The 19,376-nt window shown below is 39.2% G+C and overlaps 1 protein-coding gene across 1 annotated transcript in view; it reads right to left on the bottom strand.

Annotated features, from left to right (window-relative positions):
• Positions 1-2,886: 2,886 nt before the first annotated feature.
• Positions 2,887-19,376, bottom strand: part of MTCL3 (MTCL family member 3) — a 42,423-nt gene continuing 25,933 nt past the window's right edge. Inside the window, exons 5-7 of the mRNA XM_012777462.2 lie at positions 11,343-11,414; positions 4,629-5,804; positions 2,887-2,997 (exon numbers count right to left, since the gene is read on the bottom strand). Coding sequence (XP_012632916.1) covers positions 2,887-2,997; positions 4,629-5,804; positions 11,343-11,414 — 1,359 coding nt within the window. The remainder of the gene's footprint in view (positions 2,998-4,628; positions 5,805-11,342; positions 11,415-19,376) is intronic.

Here is a 19,376-nt window from a genome sequence, read left to right as displayed (position 1 = left end):
GAGAGCTTTCTTACTCCACCACTAGTGTAGCAATAGAACTGCTTTGTTCTGAGTGGGCATGCTCTAGAGAGGATCCAGACACTCACTGAGTGACTGGATCTTTACAGTCTACTCAAACCCAGACAGCTGATGATCCCATATCTTAGTATCACATAGTTCAGTGTAACCTTTGTTGGAGCTATACAGAATGTGTATAAGTATTTTAGATAATTCAAATATCTAAAAGCAAGGGTTCTCAGGAGTTTTAAAAAATATAAATTCCTAGCTCCATACATTTAGTTTCAATGACTATGAGGTAGGACCCCAACTAAAAACATCCCAGAAATTCTGATGTGCAGCTAGGCTTGAGAACTACTGATCTAGACATTTAGTTCTTGAGTCTGCTTATGATAAAGAAAGCTAAAATTCCAAAGCCAGTTTCTTAAAGCCACACAGGGCAGTGAATACTCATGATGCTTTTGAAGTGAACAAGTGCAACGCATACCAGGTTTCTCCACAAAGACAGTATCAGCAATTTGGGCAAAACCATTGTTTGTGATGTGAGATCACAGGGAGCTTGAAATTCTGACCCTTTCCCTCTAAATGCCAGAGAGCTTCCCAGTCAGTGTGACAACTCACAACAGTGCCACAGATTTCCAAAAGCTCTGTAGGTAGCCGAGAACCACTGCCAGGATGGATGTATCTGGCTCCAAAGGTAATAAACATTTCAGGTACATATCAGCCATCCAACATTTACTTTCAGTTCCTTGAGATGGTGATGTGGATCTAACAGATTTTATTTTTTAAAGTGATCTCTATTCCTGAGATCAAATTTTTTAAAAAGCTTGAATCATAATGATCAAACATGGCGTTTATCACATTTCATTCATTTTTGTAATGAAGTTCTACCTAGCCCTTTGAATTTCTGAAATGAAAACCCAGAAGTACCTATCAACAAGTTCTAACTATTGGTTAACCACCACTCCTCACTCTAGGACTTTCCTCCCCCAACCAAAACAAGCAAAAAGACAAACTAAACAAAAAAACCTAAAACCAAAACAAACCCTATGGAGAGTAAGAGCATTTATTTTACATTGAACTTTTATACAACTGTAAAGTTGTTTTCTTTTTTTCAAACTAACACTCAAAGGAAAATGCATGTGTGTGGGGGGGTGAGGCTATAAATAATTAATCGTGGTCTGTTGCAAGCTAAATTCCTGGGATTCAAAAGGATGTTACCAGTGCCAACTTTTGTGGCAGAGCAAAGTTTTTCCACATATTACTTTTTTTGTTGAGACACAAGATATTTCACTTTACCAAAGACTTTTCACATCCACCAACCAAATGGTGAATATTTACAAATATGTGACTTTAGCAAGTGCTGAGATTTCTGAATCTTGGGTGGCACTGGTGCAGTCTAGCTCTCCATTGGATATAGTGCTGATGAGACGCACAAGTAAGTAAGTTCATATCTCAAGAGCACCTCCCACTGGAACTGTGCTACTGGCATTGGATTGTGGTTTAATGAAATCTGGAGAATGACTATATGTTTTTTCCCTACTCAAAACAATTCACATACCATTTTTATAGCATATTTTCTGTTTTGGAGGCAATCCATAATAAAGGAAAGGACTCCAGGCAACAAGCTTGATTAGCAATATATGGCTCTAAATATAAGTAACAGCAGAAATGGCTGGTTTGGTGGGAAGCTTATCAAATACAGTAGGATGGGGATAATTATTTCCTTTTTTCCCCCCCAACTTTTTAACTTATCTGTATTTGTTAGAAGTTTTAAGTGGATTGTGACTTGGGCACTACATCTCTATTCACAAGCCTCACTTTTCAAAACAGTTTTACAACACATATGGGTAAGGCTTATAATTTTGTTCCTCTAAACAACACCACGTCTTTGGAAAACAAGCCCTGTGTGTAGACTTTCAAGTTGCTTTAAACATACTTATTTCTAGAAGACTAGTAGTACATGCACAAACTATAAGGGGATGAAAAGTTTAAAAAGTAGATTCTAGAAGATGAACTCAAGCCATTTTAACAAATACTTTTCTTCTAAATATCAAGATATATCTTGGAATACTCAGTGACAAAAGATTTGGTCTACTAAGGAATCTGGCTTGATAGCCAAGCACTGTAGGCTGCAACAAAGTTAACAGAGGTTAGATACATCTTACAACACTTTTTACCTCAATCTGTTATAATAAGCCAATGTGAAACCAGAAAAGCATTACTAGCTCTGCTTTAGTGCCTAAAGTATCCCAGTATCACACTTAGAAGTAGAAAGAAACCTTATTATCTTCCTGGATGGGGATAATTATTTTCTAAATGGACTAAGACTTAATCCACTCTCATGCTTCCAAGCATATTTCTGTGAACAGAATACAATAGCATTATATTTCTTAGTTTCCATGAAGGTCACATTTTCCCAGACATTTATTATATGTTATCTTGTTAGTCTGATGCAACCTAGCAAAGGTACTTTATAAATCTACATAGTTTTTGAAAGTGTGACCAACTTGTAAATGTCCAGCCTTTGAATTACCATAATAGTCAACTACTGAGAAATAATTATGAAAGATTTAGTCAATTTTTTTGGCAACCTGCCAATTATTTATCAAGAAGAGTACAAATCAAATTGTAAAAGAAGGAAGCAAAACTGAAAATGATTTATACCAAAAAGTCATACTTGCTTACCTGAAATATTTTAATGCTTGGGCTTCTTATTGAATTTGGTAGTGGTAAGATGAGTTGTGTCTTTTTAAAGAAATAAGCAGTCTTCAGTGTTTTTATAGCATCGGTTACTACAGAAATTATACTTCTTTTACTTCTTGTCTTGAAGGGTGAACAAAATAAACAAACTGAAAATACTACAATGAATGGTAAATGATGAAAGACTTACAGTACAAAAAAGAGTGTAAAAAGGAAGACAAGTTTAAATATTGTTGTGTAAGAAAGTGATGAAAATAATACAAGAATGAGAATAAGTAAAATGATAGGCTGGAACATCTGGGAAGGTAAATGCAAAGACAAAGAGAAGAGTTAATTAATAATAATTTTTAAAACTTAAATTTGTATCAACTAATCTAAGTATTCATCCCAATTAAGATAACCATCCCCCCTTAAGCTTATATTTGCAAAATATGAAAGCCTGTTATACACAGTGCTTTCTCTCACTCTGATTTCCCCTGAGGGTATAACTTAAAAACTACATGCTCACAGTATTAAAAAATCTGTAACAAGGAAACTAAAAACCAATTACTTGATACAATAAATAGAAAAAGGTAAAATTTAAAATATCAAATCCACCAAGTTTTATCATAAAAATTATTATTTTTTTCATAACAAAGCAGAGAGCAACATGCAAGATAAATAAGCGATAGGGTTGCAATTTTTCTTAGTTGTACTAACAGGCAGTTAATCTAATATCATGCTTCTGTGTATAAGCTGATTTTTAAATATAAATGTCTTGTGTGTCTTAAAAGCCATGCATGCTGTGGTACTTCCGTGGGTTGTGGGTTCTCCAGTGGATACAGGACACCAGCCTTGGCAGCGGGAAGAGCATTGCCTGTTTTCATAAATTTATCTTTCACCTGGTTAACTCTGACAAAATGCATTGTCTTTAAGTGGCCACCATACCTGGCCAAAGCAGCTCAGTCCAATTCATCCGGTGTGCCTCTACAAATCAGGATGGAGGAAAAATGCTGGTTTTCCCTGTTCTGGAATAGTTATTACTATTTCTCTGAATTAGTGGTGCCTTCAAGCTGCAGTATAACACTCCTTCCCAAGTCCTGAGATTCCCCACCAAAGAACTGACAGTGATTTTCTCTGGAAATGATGATCACGTTTATCACTTTAACTTATGATAAAGGGGAGAATTTCATTTGTTCCTTTTGATAGAGCTCTAGACACAAGATCATGTCTCTTTACCACTGGTTTCTATTTAATAGATTTACCAGTGGGTATCCATCAATCCTGCTTAATTATTTTTTTTTAATTTATTTATTTTTTTAAAGGCCAGGCCTTCCAGAGCTTTCACCTGGATTTTAATTTTTTTTTCTATTTTTATTCTACATTTTCTTCTTTTTTAATATATTAGAGACAGGGTCTCACTATGTTGCCCAAGCTGGTCTCAAACTCCTGGGCTCAAGTGATCCTCCCACCTCAGCCTCCCGAGTAGCTGGGACTACAGGCATAAGCCACTGTGCCCGGCTCAAGCAATTTTTTTAAAAATCTTAAACTTAGTTTGGATCTTTGCTCGAAAATCAACAATTAGCATTTGAAGATTCCTATTCCTTCTTGTAGTTCAATGTGTCAGTAGAGTCAAAGTGAAAAGTGTTGACCTTGCAAAATAATAATGCTTCTTAAGAATCCTTTAACTTTTATACAAAAAAACTGAGGGTGACGGTGTTAAACTTCAGAAGGGAAACAGTGACTAGATAACTGGGGCACAAAAACCTCAGGCCTGAAGAAGGACAGAGTGAAGGAGCAAGTAGCCGGGCCTGGGCGTCAACCCCAGCCAGACCGGAGTGGGGACTGCCCTGGAGCGGCGCGGCAGGGTGGCCACGGAGACGCCCCGAGGGACGGCCACTCCGCAGCCGGCCTGGCCACCGCGCGGCTCGCGTTAGGCAGAACTGTACCTGACTCACGGATATGGGCTCCTCGGCACCGCGGTCGTCCGCGGACTTGGGCACCTCCAGGCGGTCGATGAAGGTCTGCAGCTCCTTGCGGAAGGCCTTCATCTGCGCGTTGATGCGGTAGAGCAGCTCGTGCTCGCGGATGCGGCTGCCGTCGTCCTCCTCGTCCATGAGCCCGAACAGGTCCCCGTTGGCCACGTAGATGCGCGCCTCGGTGATGATGGTGCTCGTGTCGGCGATGAGGCGGTCGATGGTCTTGCCCAGGCGCTCGGCCTCCGAGCGGATGTCCTTCATCTGCTGCCGGTCGGAGAAGCTCTTGGGCCAGGGCCCGGGCGCAGCGTAGAAGGAGCGGGTGGGCGTGAGGCAGCGGATGTTGCGCACCTCCTCCGAGTCGCTCTCGCCGCCGATGGGCCCCTCGCGCTTGCGGTGCGGGGGCCGCGAGTCGTCGTCGCTCTCCTTCTTGCCCGCGTCGCTCTCCGCGTCGCTGTCGCGCGGGCTGCTGCGGATGCCCAGGTGCGAGGCCAGGTCGTAGCGCTGCATGTTGGACATGAGCACGCGGTTCTCGTACTGCAGCTGCATGACCTTGCCGCTGAGCTCGTTGATCTGCAGGCGCGCCGCCTTCAGCTCCTCCTGCAGGGCCTCGGTCTTGGCGCTGTCGTGGTGCCGCGCGCTGTCGTGGCTGCCCGACTTGTACTTGTACTTGTTGAGCTCCGCCGTGATGCGCTTGTTCTGCTCCTCCAGGTCGGCCACGTTCCTCCGCAGCAGCTCGGTCTCGTCTTCCACCAGCTGCAGGTGCTGCCGCAGCTCCGACAGCGATTCACTCTGCTCCCTCATGAGCGGGTTGGCAGAGCCGTTGAAGTCATCGCCCCTCAGGTCGTCCAGTTCCGCCTTCAGGCCTCGGTTCTCCACCTCCAGTTCGACGATTTTCCTGCCCAGGATGTTGGCCTCTTCCTCCACCAGCCGCAGCCGAAGCTTGAGCTCGGCCTCCCTGGTGCTGGGAGGACCCCCGGCTTCCCCCTTGGGCAAAGGACTGTCCAGGTCCCCATAAAAGGATCTGTACTTCTGGAGCTCGTGTTCGAATCTGTCCTTTTCTTTGTCAATCTTGGCCATTTTCTTCCTCATCAAAGCAGCTTCCTCCTTAACGAACTGCAGCTGGCATTTCAGATCTTCATTGTCCTCCTCATTGTGGGGAAAAGAGGAAAAGAACAGATCATTTTTATGCAAATCAGGAAAACCACCAAAAAAGGACACCTGCAAAGAGAATTTCTTTTTCTTGTAATCAAGATTTACTGACACACAGAGAGAGTAGATGCTGTGTACTTTCTTCATATCACTTCAATTCTTCGGCAAATTAGAGACCAGGACAATATTACGTCCTGGAAACAAAAAGGAAAAGGAATATGGAAAAAGAAAAACTGTGTTCATCGCTATTCGGAGATTATTATATGTTGTAACTGCACACAACTGTTTGGTGGTCATTTTAACAATGCTCCTTTTGCTTGTTTTGTTATTACTATACTATATATAAATCCTATTCACTGGAAGGAGCATGTGGTTAGTGTGCGCTCGCTGCCATTACTGAGCACTCACTCTGAGTCCCGTAAGTTCTTTACCCATATGGCCTAATTTAATGTTCAGAGTAAACTTATGAGTAGGTGTTAAAATTCCTGGTTTAAAGATGCTCAGTGACTTGTTCAAGGTTATACAGCTGATAAGTGGCAAAGGACTAAGGTGAGATTTGAATTCAGTTCTGTCCAAAACAAAGGCTCGAGTTCATGATCACTATGAAATCTAGAAAATAATCTGCCTTCCATCTTTATTCAAAGGAAATTCTCTTAAAGGCCTTTAAGTAGGGAATAACCCATCCAAGGAGAAACTATTATTCTATCTAGCTCACTTTTAAAATAGAATGTACTCCCCGCCAGTATGAAATGGATAAAGGTGGTTCTTCCTGGTGAAAGGATACAGAAGTAGAATCTGTAAAAGTTCCTCTCACACATCCTTATGCCAACCTTCAAAGCCCAATCACTAACTAAATTGAAAAGTACAAAATGAGAAGTGGAAATCCATTCTTTCTCTGAGAGCTATTATAGAAGCATGTTGACATATCTCCCAAGGAAAAATTCCCAAAATTCTCTTTTAAGTATGCACTTTGGGGTAATCACGCAACTTCTGTGAACTTTGGTTTCCTCATTTTTAGAATGGGAATAAAAATGCCTTCCTTAAGCAGTACTCAGAGTCACCTGTGTTGGAGATGCATTCTGGTAAAGAACTAGTGACCACTGGGGAGGAAGATGAGGAGAATCATGAGCTTCTGCCAGAGATGCTCAGTAAATAAGGCCCCGAGCTTTTGAGATGGAAGAGATGGAGATGAGGGCACAGGTCTCCTATCCTCCCATCTCTTGCAGGAAATACGAAGGATTTGAGAGCTGCTGGGGGTGCAGTGCCTGAACATCACATTCCTTATATCATTAAATTCTCCCATCAGCCTTTCAAGATCTGCCCTTTACCAGTAAGAGAGGTTTACTATGATAATACAGCAGAGCACAAGTTAATAGATGAAAGAGCACAATCTATTCAGGCTGATTCCAAAACTCATATTCTTTCCATTCACATGTTGCCTCTAGAAAAGAAGCGTGAAAGAAGAAAAATAGAGCAATGGGGTAAAAATCAAAGAAATCAGACATGTTGGCTTGTATACTTTCCTCTAGAAGAAGTTTAGAAGAAAGGGGAGAAGCACAGCCAGAAGAGATGAGAGAACCTAAGCAGTATGCAGACAGGATCAGAGGGTATGTATAGAAAGCGTTGGTGGGAGAATTCATTTCCCAAGGGAAGAGAGAAACTTCACTGAAAGAGACTATGTGTTGTGGCCTTCTCACTTATTCAGTGAAGATGAGACCAAGGACTGGTATAATATTTAAGATTATAGGGCTGGTATAATATTTAAGATTATACCAGCAGAGGGATCAAAGATAACCTTGAATTTTTGAGCTTAGGGGTCTCACTGGATTGTACTGCCAATAACAGGGATGGTGAATGAACAAAGAGCGGGTTTTATGTGAATAATATGGGTTTAAGTTTTTTAAAATGCTGTCTTTGAGATGCATCAGTGAAAGGATACTGAGTGGAAATACCTATCACCAAGCATGTGAAATCTCAGGCTCCAGATTACAAAGATTACACCTTTGGCTCCTGGAGAGAGCTCAGGTCTAGAGGTGAGGACATGTGAATGAGATGCTCAGAAGTTATGGTTGAAGCTCTTGCAATGGTCACAGAGGTAACCAAAGAGGAGAAGAAAATAAAGGGAGATAGATAAGAAATGGTCAAAGGATAGGGAGGGGAAGTCTAAGATCATGTAGGCCAATAATTAGAAATCAATGTTTGAATAGAAACTTGACCAACAGTATCAAATATGCTTTTACATACAGGCTAGGTTTTATTGAAAAGTAAAAGTAGATGAGACTGGGGAGCTAGGTAGGGCTACATGTGGGGTGGAAGTCCTTGATTGCAAGGCAAGGCCTTCATTTCTAGTACAAAAAAGAAAAAAAAAATACATTGGCATATGCGGCAGTTTGATTCCAACCAAAACAGCAGTGGGTGTGATACCAGCCACAGACTGAAGCAGAATAACACTTCACTGGGCTATGCTAAGCAAATTAAAAAAAGAGAAGAATATCTGATTTGTGTATATGTAAGCTCTCCTGCCCAAAGGAATGAAAACATAACAATTATTTTAACACTTGGACATATACTGCAAGTAAAAATGTCATTATGAGGGAAGAAGCTACATCAAGAGGACAATGGGCACAGCAATTATTGTCGTTATTTAAAAATAAATCTTTTTACAAAGTGTGATAATTTCTGCGATGCTAAGAGTTTAAGAACCCTGTATGCCAATATACCTTGTATCCCCGTCTTGTAACCTAACTATTATCAGCTGCATTTGGAATTGGGCATAGAAATACTATATACAATTGTTTTAAAAACTAGGAGATTGTATGGGAAGTGCCTGGTCCACAGTAACAGAGCAGTAAAGGTTTGCTCCTGTTTTCCACAGTGAATGGTAGGCAAGGAAGATGAAAATGCACTGAGGTATGGAGCAAGTCGTTTCTGATTTTTGTGTCTGCTAAAGACTTGCTCACTCACTCATAGGAAGATACAGATGACTATGAGGAAGGGAGCATAAAGACGATGAAGGGCCAGCAAAAAGTGAGCTAAGCCTGGCTTTGACTTAAGAGCCACTACAAGAACCTAAACTGCATTCTAATCAATTGCATATATTAACTGATTTAATCTGTACAACAACTCTCTATTAAGATTCCCATTTTATAAATGAAAAATAGAGGCACAGAAAGAATAAATAACTTGTCTAAGTTCATAACAGCTGGTGTATGCCAGAGATTTCAACCCAGGCAACCTAGCCCTAGAGCTGCAGTTCTGAATTGCTATGCAACACCATTTCTCAGTAAATGAAGTCACTGCCGCTGGAGGAACATGTAAGGAATAGATCAAAAAAGCCAAAGCAAATTGACAAAATGGAATACAAAGCTATACAAACAATAGTAGATTGGACCATATGAAATTGCTAGCTCTTTAGATCAAAATCAATACCATGTTGGCAGTTTCGTGTGGTTGAACCTAGAAAAGGGGGACATAGCAGTATTCCAAAGTGTGCACTGTGCATGTGCAGAGTGTCACACACCAGACACTGATGATTCACAGCTGAATAACATGGGCCCTGTCTATAAAATGCCCTGGCTAAGATGAACACCTAAACAAGAATAACAATAGAATGGGATGTTTGCAGTAATATAAGTATGTGGATCAAAGGTCCTCAACCTTGACTGAACAATAGAATCATTGTATAACTTTATACAATGAACCATTCTATCATTGAGATATCCCATTGGAGACAGCTTTGATCAATCAGCTGGGGTGAGTGTTTGAAAAGTGATGATCATAACCACTGAAAATAAATGTGTTGGAAATGATAGCAGAGACTTCAAATACCAGAACAGAACGAACAATACACTTATAACTATCCCAGGAAGTTTGTGCTCAAACAAAAGCTGGTGGACTGCAGGCATCTTGACTTTTGTAAGGTCTCAGACCCGCCTAAAAAACTGATGAAAGCTGTGGATGTATTTTGCCGAAACGTGCAATAGCACATGCACACGGAGTGGAAGTCCATAGCGCCAGGAACAGTTAAGAATTCCTGGATTAGAGAATACTGTTGAAAAAATAAATAAACTTTAACATAGAAAGTGTAAGAATAGGACAAATGTGGATTAAAAAGAATAAACTGCTGATTAAAACTGACTTAAGATTTTAGAACAGGAAGCATATAGCATCTACTTTCTAAACAAGGGAGGAAAGAGGATTCATGGCAACATGTGAAATGACCCACTGCAAAATATTTATACAGAGGTGACTAAAGTGATAGCAAAGAGAATGGAAAAGCTGTAGTGACAGAGCATATTTGGATTTATTACGGGGATGGGGAGAAAGGTACAAAAAAAGGTGTTATGATTTCAATATGAGACTTTCTGAGATTCTAGAAATGCTGAGGCCTATAAATTTTCTAGCACAAGTATCAGGAAAAAACTTAACCAAGAACAGAGCAAGGACATAGAGGAAAAAGGAAACTAATATACATTTAATTCGTATGTTATGCTTCAAAAAAATGATTGAGATCAACTCTTTCAAACTTTGAATATTTAATTATCACTTTAAAGTTATCTAATGAGAAAATACCTTGTGATAATTTTTTAAAATATATTTTTAACATACATTTGGAATAAATAGATTCCAGTTTATGAATATATATTTAAATGTCAGTATCTAGACATGTGTTTTTGGATAACCATATGTCACTTTTATCCCTAATATTTCCTCTTCTGTTTTAAAATCTCCTTTATTACAACCATCAGCACCTTCTGCTTACCCTGAAAGCAGAGCTAGTCTTTATCATTGCTGTTTCTAAGATACTTAATAAGCCCATGTTGAGTACATCTTGTAAGTTTTATTTTTATTCCTTTGTTTCCTCTCTTTTGCTTCTCCACTCACTGGCATAGAGAATCACTTCATTCTAGAACTCTTTGAAGACATCATGAGCTGCTCTCTCCCTTCTGCCATCCCTTCCTACAACATTCCTTTCTTTACCTTCCTGATACTATAGGAACAGCCATTCCATTGACCTTATTAATTATGAAAAGAACAAGGTTAGCATCATGAGTACAGTTCTTAAATACAGCAGCACATAAACTGCTAATGACATTTTGCTGTATGCTCACAACGTAAAAGCAAGTATAATAGGGATATTAGTGCTGGCTTTACAAGTAAATATACCAAATTCTTTATACTACTTGTATCTATAGCTACATAATTGATATGCATAATTTAACTTTGTCTATTTGGCCATTATGTTGCACAATAGGGTGACTATAGTTAATAATAATTTATTGTATATTTCAAAATAACTAAAAGAGTAGAATTGGAACATTCTTAACACAAAGAAATGATGAATGCTTGAGGTGGTGAATACCCCAATTGCCTTGTATAAAAATATCACATCTACCCCTTAAATATGTATAAATATTATGCATTCATAATAATTAAAAATGTTTTATAAACATTATGTCTATTTATAAGTGTAGCTTATTATTATATACATTTAGAGATACTTGATGTACTAGTTGAAATTTTGTTTCTACATACCTCTGTGGGAGTCTGTTGAGCCTTCTTTTCTGATTTTGGCAAATCTTTGCTTCCTCTTCTTTTTAAGGATAACTGAAACAAAGCATGAACACATTTAGCTTGATAAGTTATCATTTTAATTCTATTTTATGTTTTTAAGTGTCCTAAGCTCCTATGACAAAACCAAGGCCAATAAAAAGAGTTAGTTCAATAATCATAAAGGAGGAACACATCCCAACCAGATAGATTTAGACATATTTTTACCTTGGATTGGTGTACACATCACAGTACAATGTAGCTGGCAATTATCTAATTAATTTGATAAACACAGAAAACCTACTGTGAAAATACAGAAAAACAACTCAGATAAAATTTACACTGATGACTTGATAGGCTATATAATTCAAATGAAAGCAAATGCTTGTGAGCCTTCCACATCATTAAAGAAAAAAAAGGGAGCAAGTTATTATTTCCAGGGTTGGAGTTAGGTTGCCAGAGGCTTCTAAAGACAAACTTTCAATGAATTTATGTAGAATTTGAAGAATTTCATTATTCCCTCATTCCTACATCCATGCAAGCAAAGCACAACAGACACACACACACACACACACACGTGTAACATGACAGGCAGTGGTACAGTTGCAGTGAAATGGAGACAGAGAGGGCATCCTCCATGTCCAGGAGCAGGTGGACTGGGAGCAGATTCAGCTCATTGGTGCAGTACAGGAATGTGGGTATTTTCAAAAGGAGCTGGAAATCTGGATTTATGTAAAGTCTCCCACATTTTATTGGTTGATTCTAATTAAAACTCAAATAAACTGCACTTTATAAGTCAAAGAATACATACCTACCTAGAGCCAAATTGTTTCATGGGCCAGCAGATTACGATCACTGGTGCCCAACTACATTTCTCACAGAAATATAATAAGAACGGTCGCTCTATGTAAATAATAATTACCCATTGTACAAATCTACCATATACTAGACCCAAAGCTCTATTAGATATTGCACCTACCATCAGGAGGCTCAAATTTAGCATAGGTGGCAGGGAAGTAAAGAATAACAGTACGAGTTAGTAAATGTCATGCTTTTGGTTCTGTGAAGCAGAAACTTTGTTTTAGTTGGCATCACCACCATGAGAATAATGCTTGCTACATGGTGATAAAATATTTGCTGAACCAATGAGTTAATATAAAATACAAAGTTCTGAAGTCAAAGAGAAGGGTAGGGGTATAGACAGACAGTAAAAGCAGGAAAAGCTTTTCAAAAGCGGAGGATTCCTGACTTTGCACAGAACTAAGAACTAAATTCTTCATGTTAATTTCTAACCCATATCCACTATTAAATAAAGGCATATGTTCAAGCACAGATAGCAGGGGAATACATTGCTGCAACTACTTTGTTCACTATGAAATTGAAACCATGGAGACAAATAAATAGTCCACATGGTTATTCGTTTCTAATTCTTTACAGAAAGAAGTTCTTTATGGTGCTTGTATCTTTTCAGAAACAAAAGTTGTGGGGACTGACTCACTAACTAGAAGTGACTTAAAAACTGATCAACAAAAACAGTCCCAAGAATATAGCGAGCTGAACTAGGACACCTGAAACATTCCAGGTAGGAACTACCTACAGGAAGCACTAAATTTGTTTTACTAAATATTTATTGAATGCTTTTATTTTAATTCACCACAGACATTTGTTGAGTTTCTGGCATACCTGTGGCTTTGGATGGTAAACATATATGACTAAGAAATATTTTACTCTTTCCTCAAAGAGCTAACTGTTTATGATGATAAGAAAGATGTAATTAACTAAAACAGTAGACAGTATTAACGGGGGGCAATAAATGAAGAGTAAACAAAGGACTGAGAGAGCAGAGGAAGAATCTATGATTCCAGATCTGGGGAATCAGAGAAAATCGATCTTTGAAATTTGTAAAATTTCAACAGAAACAAAATTGAGCAAACAGTTTTAGGAATAAAGATATGGAGGAATGAGTGCAAAAGGGAGCCTTGTAGGTGCACTGACCTCTGAAAAGAAATGATGGGGGTAGGGTCTCTGTAGAGACAGGGTGGAAGAAGGACGTGAAAAGATTGAGGTCAGCTTGTGGAGCTGAGAAATTTAGACTTTATCCTGTGGGCAATGTTAAAAATGAGACCTCTAAATTAATGTAGGAGAAATGATGAAACTAGGACATTCTTTCCTAAGAGAAATTTGCTATTTTACTTTTATTTAAATATCACTCAAGTAGGGATGTTAAACTCAAATAAAACTCTGAAAAAAAGGTTTCCCCTTGAATAAAGGTACATTGCTTTTAAGGTGCCCCTAGGACTACGAGTACCTTTTAAGTATCACATTTAAATTTTCAATAAATATTTAATCATCTTTTCATATCCCAGTAAGTTTTAATAAACTTTTTGACTACTATGAAACAAAGATAAGAGATTCATATAGTTAGAGAAAGTCAGAGAAATGATGTAAGTCCACACAGTCCCTCTCCTGTGTGGATGAAACTGTGTCACCTGCCCTCTTGTCACCCTCCCCCACCCTTCTCCACTAAATCTATTAACCTCCGCAATGGGGAGCAGTTTGGGAGGCTTGAATGAAATCTCTGACTTCCATCTTTGTTGGCAAAACAGGCACTTCAGATGGTTCTCTAGATAAATATGTTCAGAACATTTCTTGTCTACTTAATTCTTTGCATTCCCAGCCTCAGCTTGTGCAAAAGAGGCTGCTGTTCGTTTTTATCCTTGTGAAGGCCAGGAATTAGAGAGTTTTGCCAATAATTATGTTTGCACAGCAATTACATAAAATGGATCGTTTGTGTTCTAAAAATGTTTTGAGATTGCCTTTCTCAATTGAAATTTGGTCCACTTCTTAATATGGACCAAATTTTTAGTTACTTAAATAACAGAGAAGAACCTGCCTAAAATGCTACCAAAACATACATTATTATGTATACAGACATCTCCTATGTTGTTGATAAACTTTTTAAAAGAGATCCATTTATATGGTGACTAAATCAAGAAAGAAACTACAGATATATTAATATCAAGGATTTATTGAGGACTAAATATATGCCATATATTTTTCTAAGCACTTTATATGTATCTACTCATCTAATCTGACAACAGCTTTATGAGCTTGACATCATTATCTGAAGCACACAAAGAACACACTACTCAGCTAGCAAGTGTTAGAATCAGGATGCAAGTTATCCAGTAACTCTGAACAGAGTGAACAGTGTAATTGCTCACTCTGAAGAACTGCATTATACTGTTACTCCAAAGGAAGAAAAGTGCAATTTAGAAAACAAGGTTATATCACTTCTGAGCATGTCCTTCTCTATGGTAACAGAGCATGACTGCATGGCTTGGGGTGCCAGTTTACACATATTACACGTGTACAATGTATTTTGTATTTTCAACATGGAACCAACAGAAGTGACATACACACTTAACTGGTTCTCACAGTCAATGTGTAAATACTGGTGACTTCAGGACAACATTGGGAAGGAGGCCCGGGTATTGCTGACTGAAGGCTAGAGGGAAACTGAAAGAGGCAGAAGCTCTGTCTCCAACCTGTCTTGGAAGGAAACAGGAGGGCACCTGTCCCAAGAAGTCGTCCTCTTTCCCTTCGATTTTATCCTTGACACTTAAGCAAAGAGCCCAGCAGAGGCAGGACAGGTGAGGTGCTCAGGACCTCATTCTCCACTCTCTCCCCCAAAAGGATGAGGCAGGATCCCAAACTTTATACTAAAGTATGATCTTGGGGGGCAGAGAAGAATGTGGGTGAAGAAGAGGCAGATGCCAGGGTGATCAGGCCATGTCGCTCTCCTGTGCAAAATCTCCTGCTAGTTTTCTATCTTGTTTGGAGCTGAGGCATGCTTTACTACCAGACCTTGACTACACACTAGATTTATTCTGGTAATGTTTTATGAAGACTTTACCAGGCTTCAACTCAGACCAATTAAAACAGATTTTGGAGTTGGGCCTAGACAATTTTGCAAAGTTCCCAGGGTGACTATACTGGGTGGCTGGCTGTGAACTACCTCCTTGCTCTATGTGGTCACCCCGCCCAGCATCCCAAACAAGGGCTCCAACCATACTCCTCCAAACTTTCTTTGCTCTAGTGTCACAGATATTCTCGAGCTCCTCAAACATGTGAAGCATGATCCTGACATAGGGCCTTTGGACTATGGTTTCCTCTGCCTGCAACACTCTTCGCTATAAATGCTCATGACCCATCCCACAGTTTTTTCAGGGTCCCTAATCAGAGAGACCTTCTCAGACCACTTCATATAAAATAACAAGTACTTTCCCTATTCTATTCCTCCACATACTCCTCGTCTTCCTAACCCTGCTTTTATTTTTCTCCACAGCTCCTCTCACCATCTGACTTGTGTGCTTGTTTGTTTCATGTCTGTCTTCCTGTTCTGCAATGCGAACCCCACAGAGCAGGCTCTTGGCATGGGTCTCTGTTATAGCCCCTGCTCTTAGAAATACACTTGGCCCAAAGTAGCCACTCAGTCAATATCAGCTGAATGAGGAAACTGCGATGTCAGCCTTATTTCTTACATAGCTTTGTTTTGGAAGCATTACTAAAAGTTGATAAATGATTAAAACAAACAAGTTAATAAAAGCCCATTTTTAAATGTCCACTTAAAAATTCCCCTTAATGCTGGAAAAATAAAAATGTGTCAATCTTTTCAACAAACAGACTAAAGAGCAAAATATTATACAAGCTGAAGAGTATTTAATATGGGACATATCAAATACAGTCGGCCCTCTGTATCTGTAAACTCCACATCTGCAGAATCAACCAACTGCAGATCAAAATATTTGAAAAATGCAATAAAAAGTAACACTATATTAAAAGATAATACAAATTAAAAATACAGTGTAACAACCTTACTTATAGCATTTACATTGTATAAGTAACCTAGAAAAGATGTAAAGTACAGGTCTACCTCATTTTATTGCACTTTGCTTTATTGCATTCCACAGATGCTGTGTGCTTTGCAAATTGAAGATTGGGGCAACCCTGCATTGACTAAGTCTATCTGTACCATTTCTTCAACAGCATGTGCTCACTTCATGTCTCCATGTCACATTTTAGTAACACTAACATTTCAAACTTTTTCATTATCATTATTATATCTGTTATGGTGATCTATGATCACTGATGTTACTATTGTAATTGTTTTGGGGTGCCACAAGCCACACTCATATAAGACAGTGAGCTCAATAAATCATGTGTGTGTGTTCAGACTGCTCCACCTACCGTTCCCTGCACCCCCCTCACACCTCCCATTTCTCCTCAGGTCTCCCAATTCCCTAAGTCACAATGATACTGAAATTAGGCCAATTCATAACCCTCCAATGGCCTCTAAGTGTTCAAGAGAAAGGAAGAGTAACAGGTCTCTTACTTTAAAGATCAAAAAGCTAGATCAAAAGCTAGAAATGGTTAAGCTCAGTGAGGAAGGCATGTCAAAAACCCAAATAGACCAAGAGCTGGGCCTCTTGCACCAAACAGCCAAGTTAAAAATGCAAAGGAAAAGTTCTTGAAGGAAACTAAAAGTGCTGTTCCAGTGATCACATGAATGATAAGAAAGTAGAACAGCCTATTGCTGATACAGAGAAAGCTGAAGTAGTCTGGATGGAAGGTTAATCCAGCCACAGCATTCCCTTAAACCAAAGGCTAATCCAGGGCAAAGCCCTAACTCTCTTCAATTCTGTGAAAGCTAAGAGAGGAAAGGAAGCTATAGAAGAAATGTTGGAGGCTAGCAAAGATTGGGTCCTGAGGTTTAAGGAAAGAAACCATCTCTGTAACTTAAAAGTACAAGGTGAAGCAGCAAGTGCTGATGTAGAAGTTGCAGCAAGTTATCCAGAATTTCTAGCTAAGATAATTGATGAGGGTGGCTACACTAAACAACAGATTTTCAATGTAGATAAAACAGCCTTAAGGCCGGGCGCTGTGGCTCACGCCTGTAATCCTAGCTCTTGGGAGGCCGAGGCGGGCGGATTGCTCAAGGTCAGGAGTTCGAAACCAGCCTGAGCAAGAGCGAGACCCCGTCTCTACTATAAATAGAAAGAAATTAATTGGCCAACTGATATATATATAAAAAATTAGCCGGGCATAGTGGCGCATGCCTGTAGTCCCAGCTACTCGGGAGGCTGAGGCAGAAGGATCACTGGAGCCCAGGAGTTTGAGGTTGCTGTGAGCTAGGCTGACGCCACGGCACTCACTCTAGCCTGGACAACAAAGCGAGACTCTGTCTCAAAAAAAAAAAAAAAAACAAAAAAAAAAACAGCCTTATATTGGAAAAAAAATGGCATCTAGGACTTTCATAGCTAAAAAGGAGAATCCAATGCCTGGCTTCGAATCTTCGAAGAAAAAGTTGACTCTCTTATTAGGGGCTAATGCAGCTAGTAACTTTTAGTTGAAGCCAATCCTTACTTACCATTCTGAAAATCCAAGGTCCTATAAGAATTATACTAAATCTCCTCTGCCTGTGCTCTTTAAATGGAATGCTTAAGCCTGGCTGATAGCATATCTGTTTACAGTGTGGTTTACTGAATATTTTCAGTCCACTGTTTAAACCTTCTATTCAGAACAAAAGAATCCTTTCAAAAGATTTCTGCTCATTGACAATGCACCTGGCCACCCACAAGCTCTTATGGAGATGTACAAGGCAATGAATGCCTGCTAACACAGGGCCCATTCTGTAGCTCATAGATCAAGCGAGTAATTTCAACTTCTAAGTCTTATTATTTAAAAAATACATTTTGTAAGGCTCTAGCTGCCATAGACAGAGACTCCTCTGATAGATCTGGGCAAAGTAAATTGAAAACCTCTGGAAAGGATTTACCATTCTAGATGCCATTAGAAACATCCATGATTCATGGAGGAGGTCAAAATATCAATATTAATAGGAAGTTGATTAATATTAACAGGAAGAAGTTGATTCCAACCCTCACGGATGGCTTTGAGGGTCTCAAGACTTCAGTGGAGGAAGTAACTGCAGATGTGGTAGAGACAGCAAGAGAACTAGAATTGGAAGTGGAGCCTGAAGATGTGATTGAATTGCTGTCATCTCATGATCAAATTTTAACGGATGAGGAGTTGTTTTTTTCTGAATAAACAAAAAAAGTGGTTTCTTGAGATGGAATCTACTTCTGGTGACAAGAAAGTATTTAGAATATTACATAAACTTAGTTGATAAAGCAGTGGCAGGGTTTGAGAGGGTTGACTCTAATTTTTAAAAAAGTTTCACTGTGAGTAAAATGCTATCAAACAACATCACATGTTATAGAGAAATCTTTTATGAAAGGAAGAGTCAATTGATGCAACAAATTTCATTGCTGTATTATTTTTTAAGAAAGTGGCATAGCCACCCTAACCTTCAGCAACCAGCACCCTGATCAGTCAGCAGCCATAGACATCATGGCAAGATCCTCTGCCAGCAAAAAGATTACAACTTACATTACAACTTACAACTTACCATTACAATGTAGTGGTAGAAATGGCATACTACTTCTGAGTCTACCCTTGAGTGATCTTGCACACTCCTGCTCACTCTCTCTTGGAAACCCGCTGCCCCATGCTTTAAGTTGCAGCTAGCCTGCTTGAAGAACAGAGTGGCCCAGTTGCTCCCATTGCTAGCCAATAGCCAGTCAACTTAAGGAAGCAGAGCCTCCTAGCTGACTGTCAGCTGACCACAAAGTCATGCATAAATCCTTGTATTTTTGAACAGAATATCCCAGGTAAGGGACTGCAGAATTATGAGCTAAATAAATGTTGTTTTAAGCCACTAAATTTTGGGATGGGTTGTTACACAGCAAAAGCCTACTAATCCATTTATCAAACGTTTTTCACCACTGAGATTAAAAATGACATTAGGCTAATGAACTCAGGCCATAGTTACAAAAACTATTCCTGATTCAAATCCCAGAAAAGCAAAAAAATGAGAGTAAGAGGTCTGGAGAAAGAATCGAAGGGGTTATCAAACTTAGGAAAAATAAAGCTCAATGTATTTTTCTTTGCTTTTAT

Source organism: Microcebus murinus, chromosome 5 (assembly GCF_040939455.1).
Source record: "Microcebus murinus isolate Inina chromosome 5, M.murinus_Inina_mat1.0, whole genome shotgun sequence".
NCBI classification, from domain to species: Eukaryota; Metazoa; Chordata; class Mammalia; order Primates; family Cheirogaleidae; genus Microcebus; species Microcebus murinus.
The sequence above is the reverse complement of the archived record's forward strand: the minus strand, read 5'-3'. Positions and strand labels throughout refer to the sequence as shown.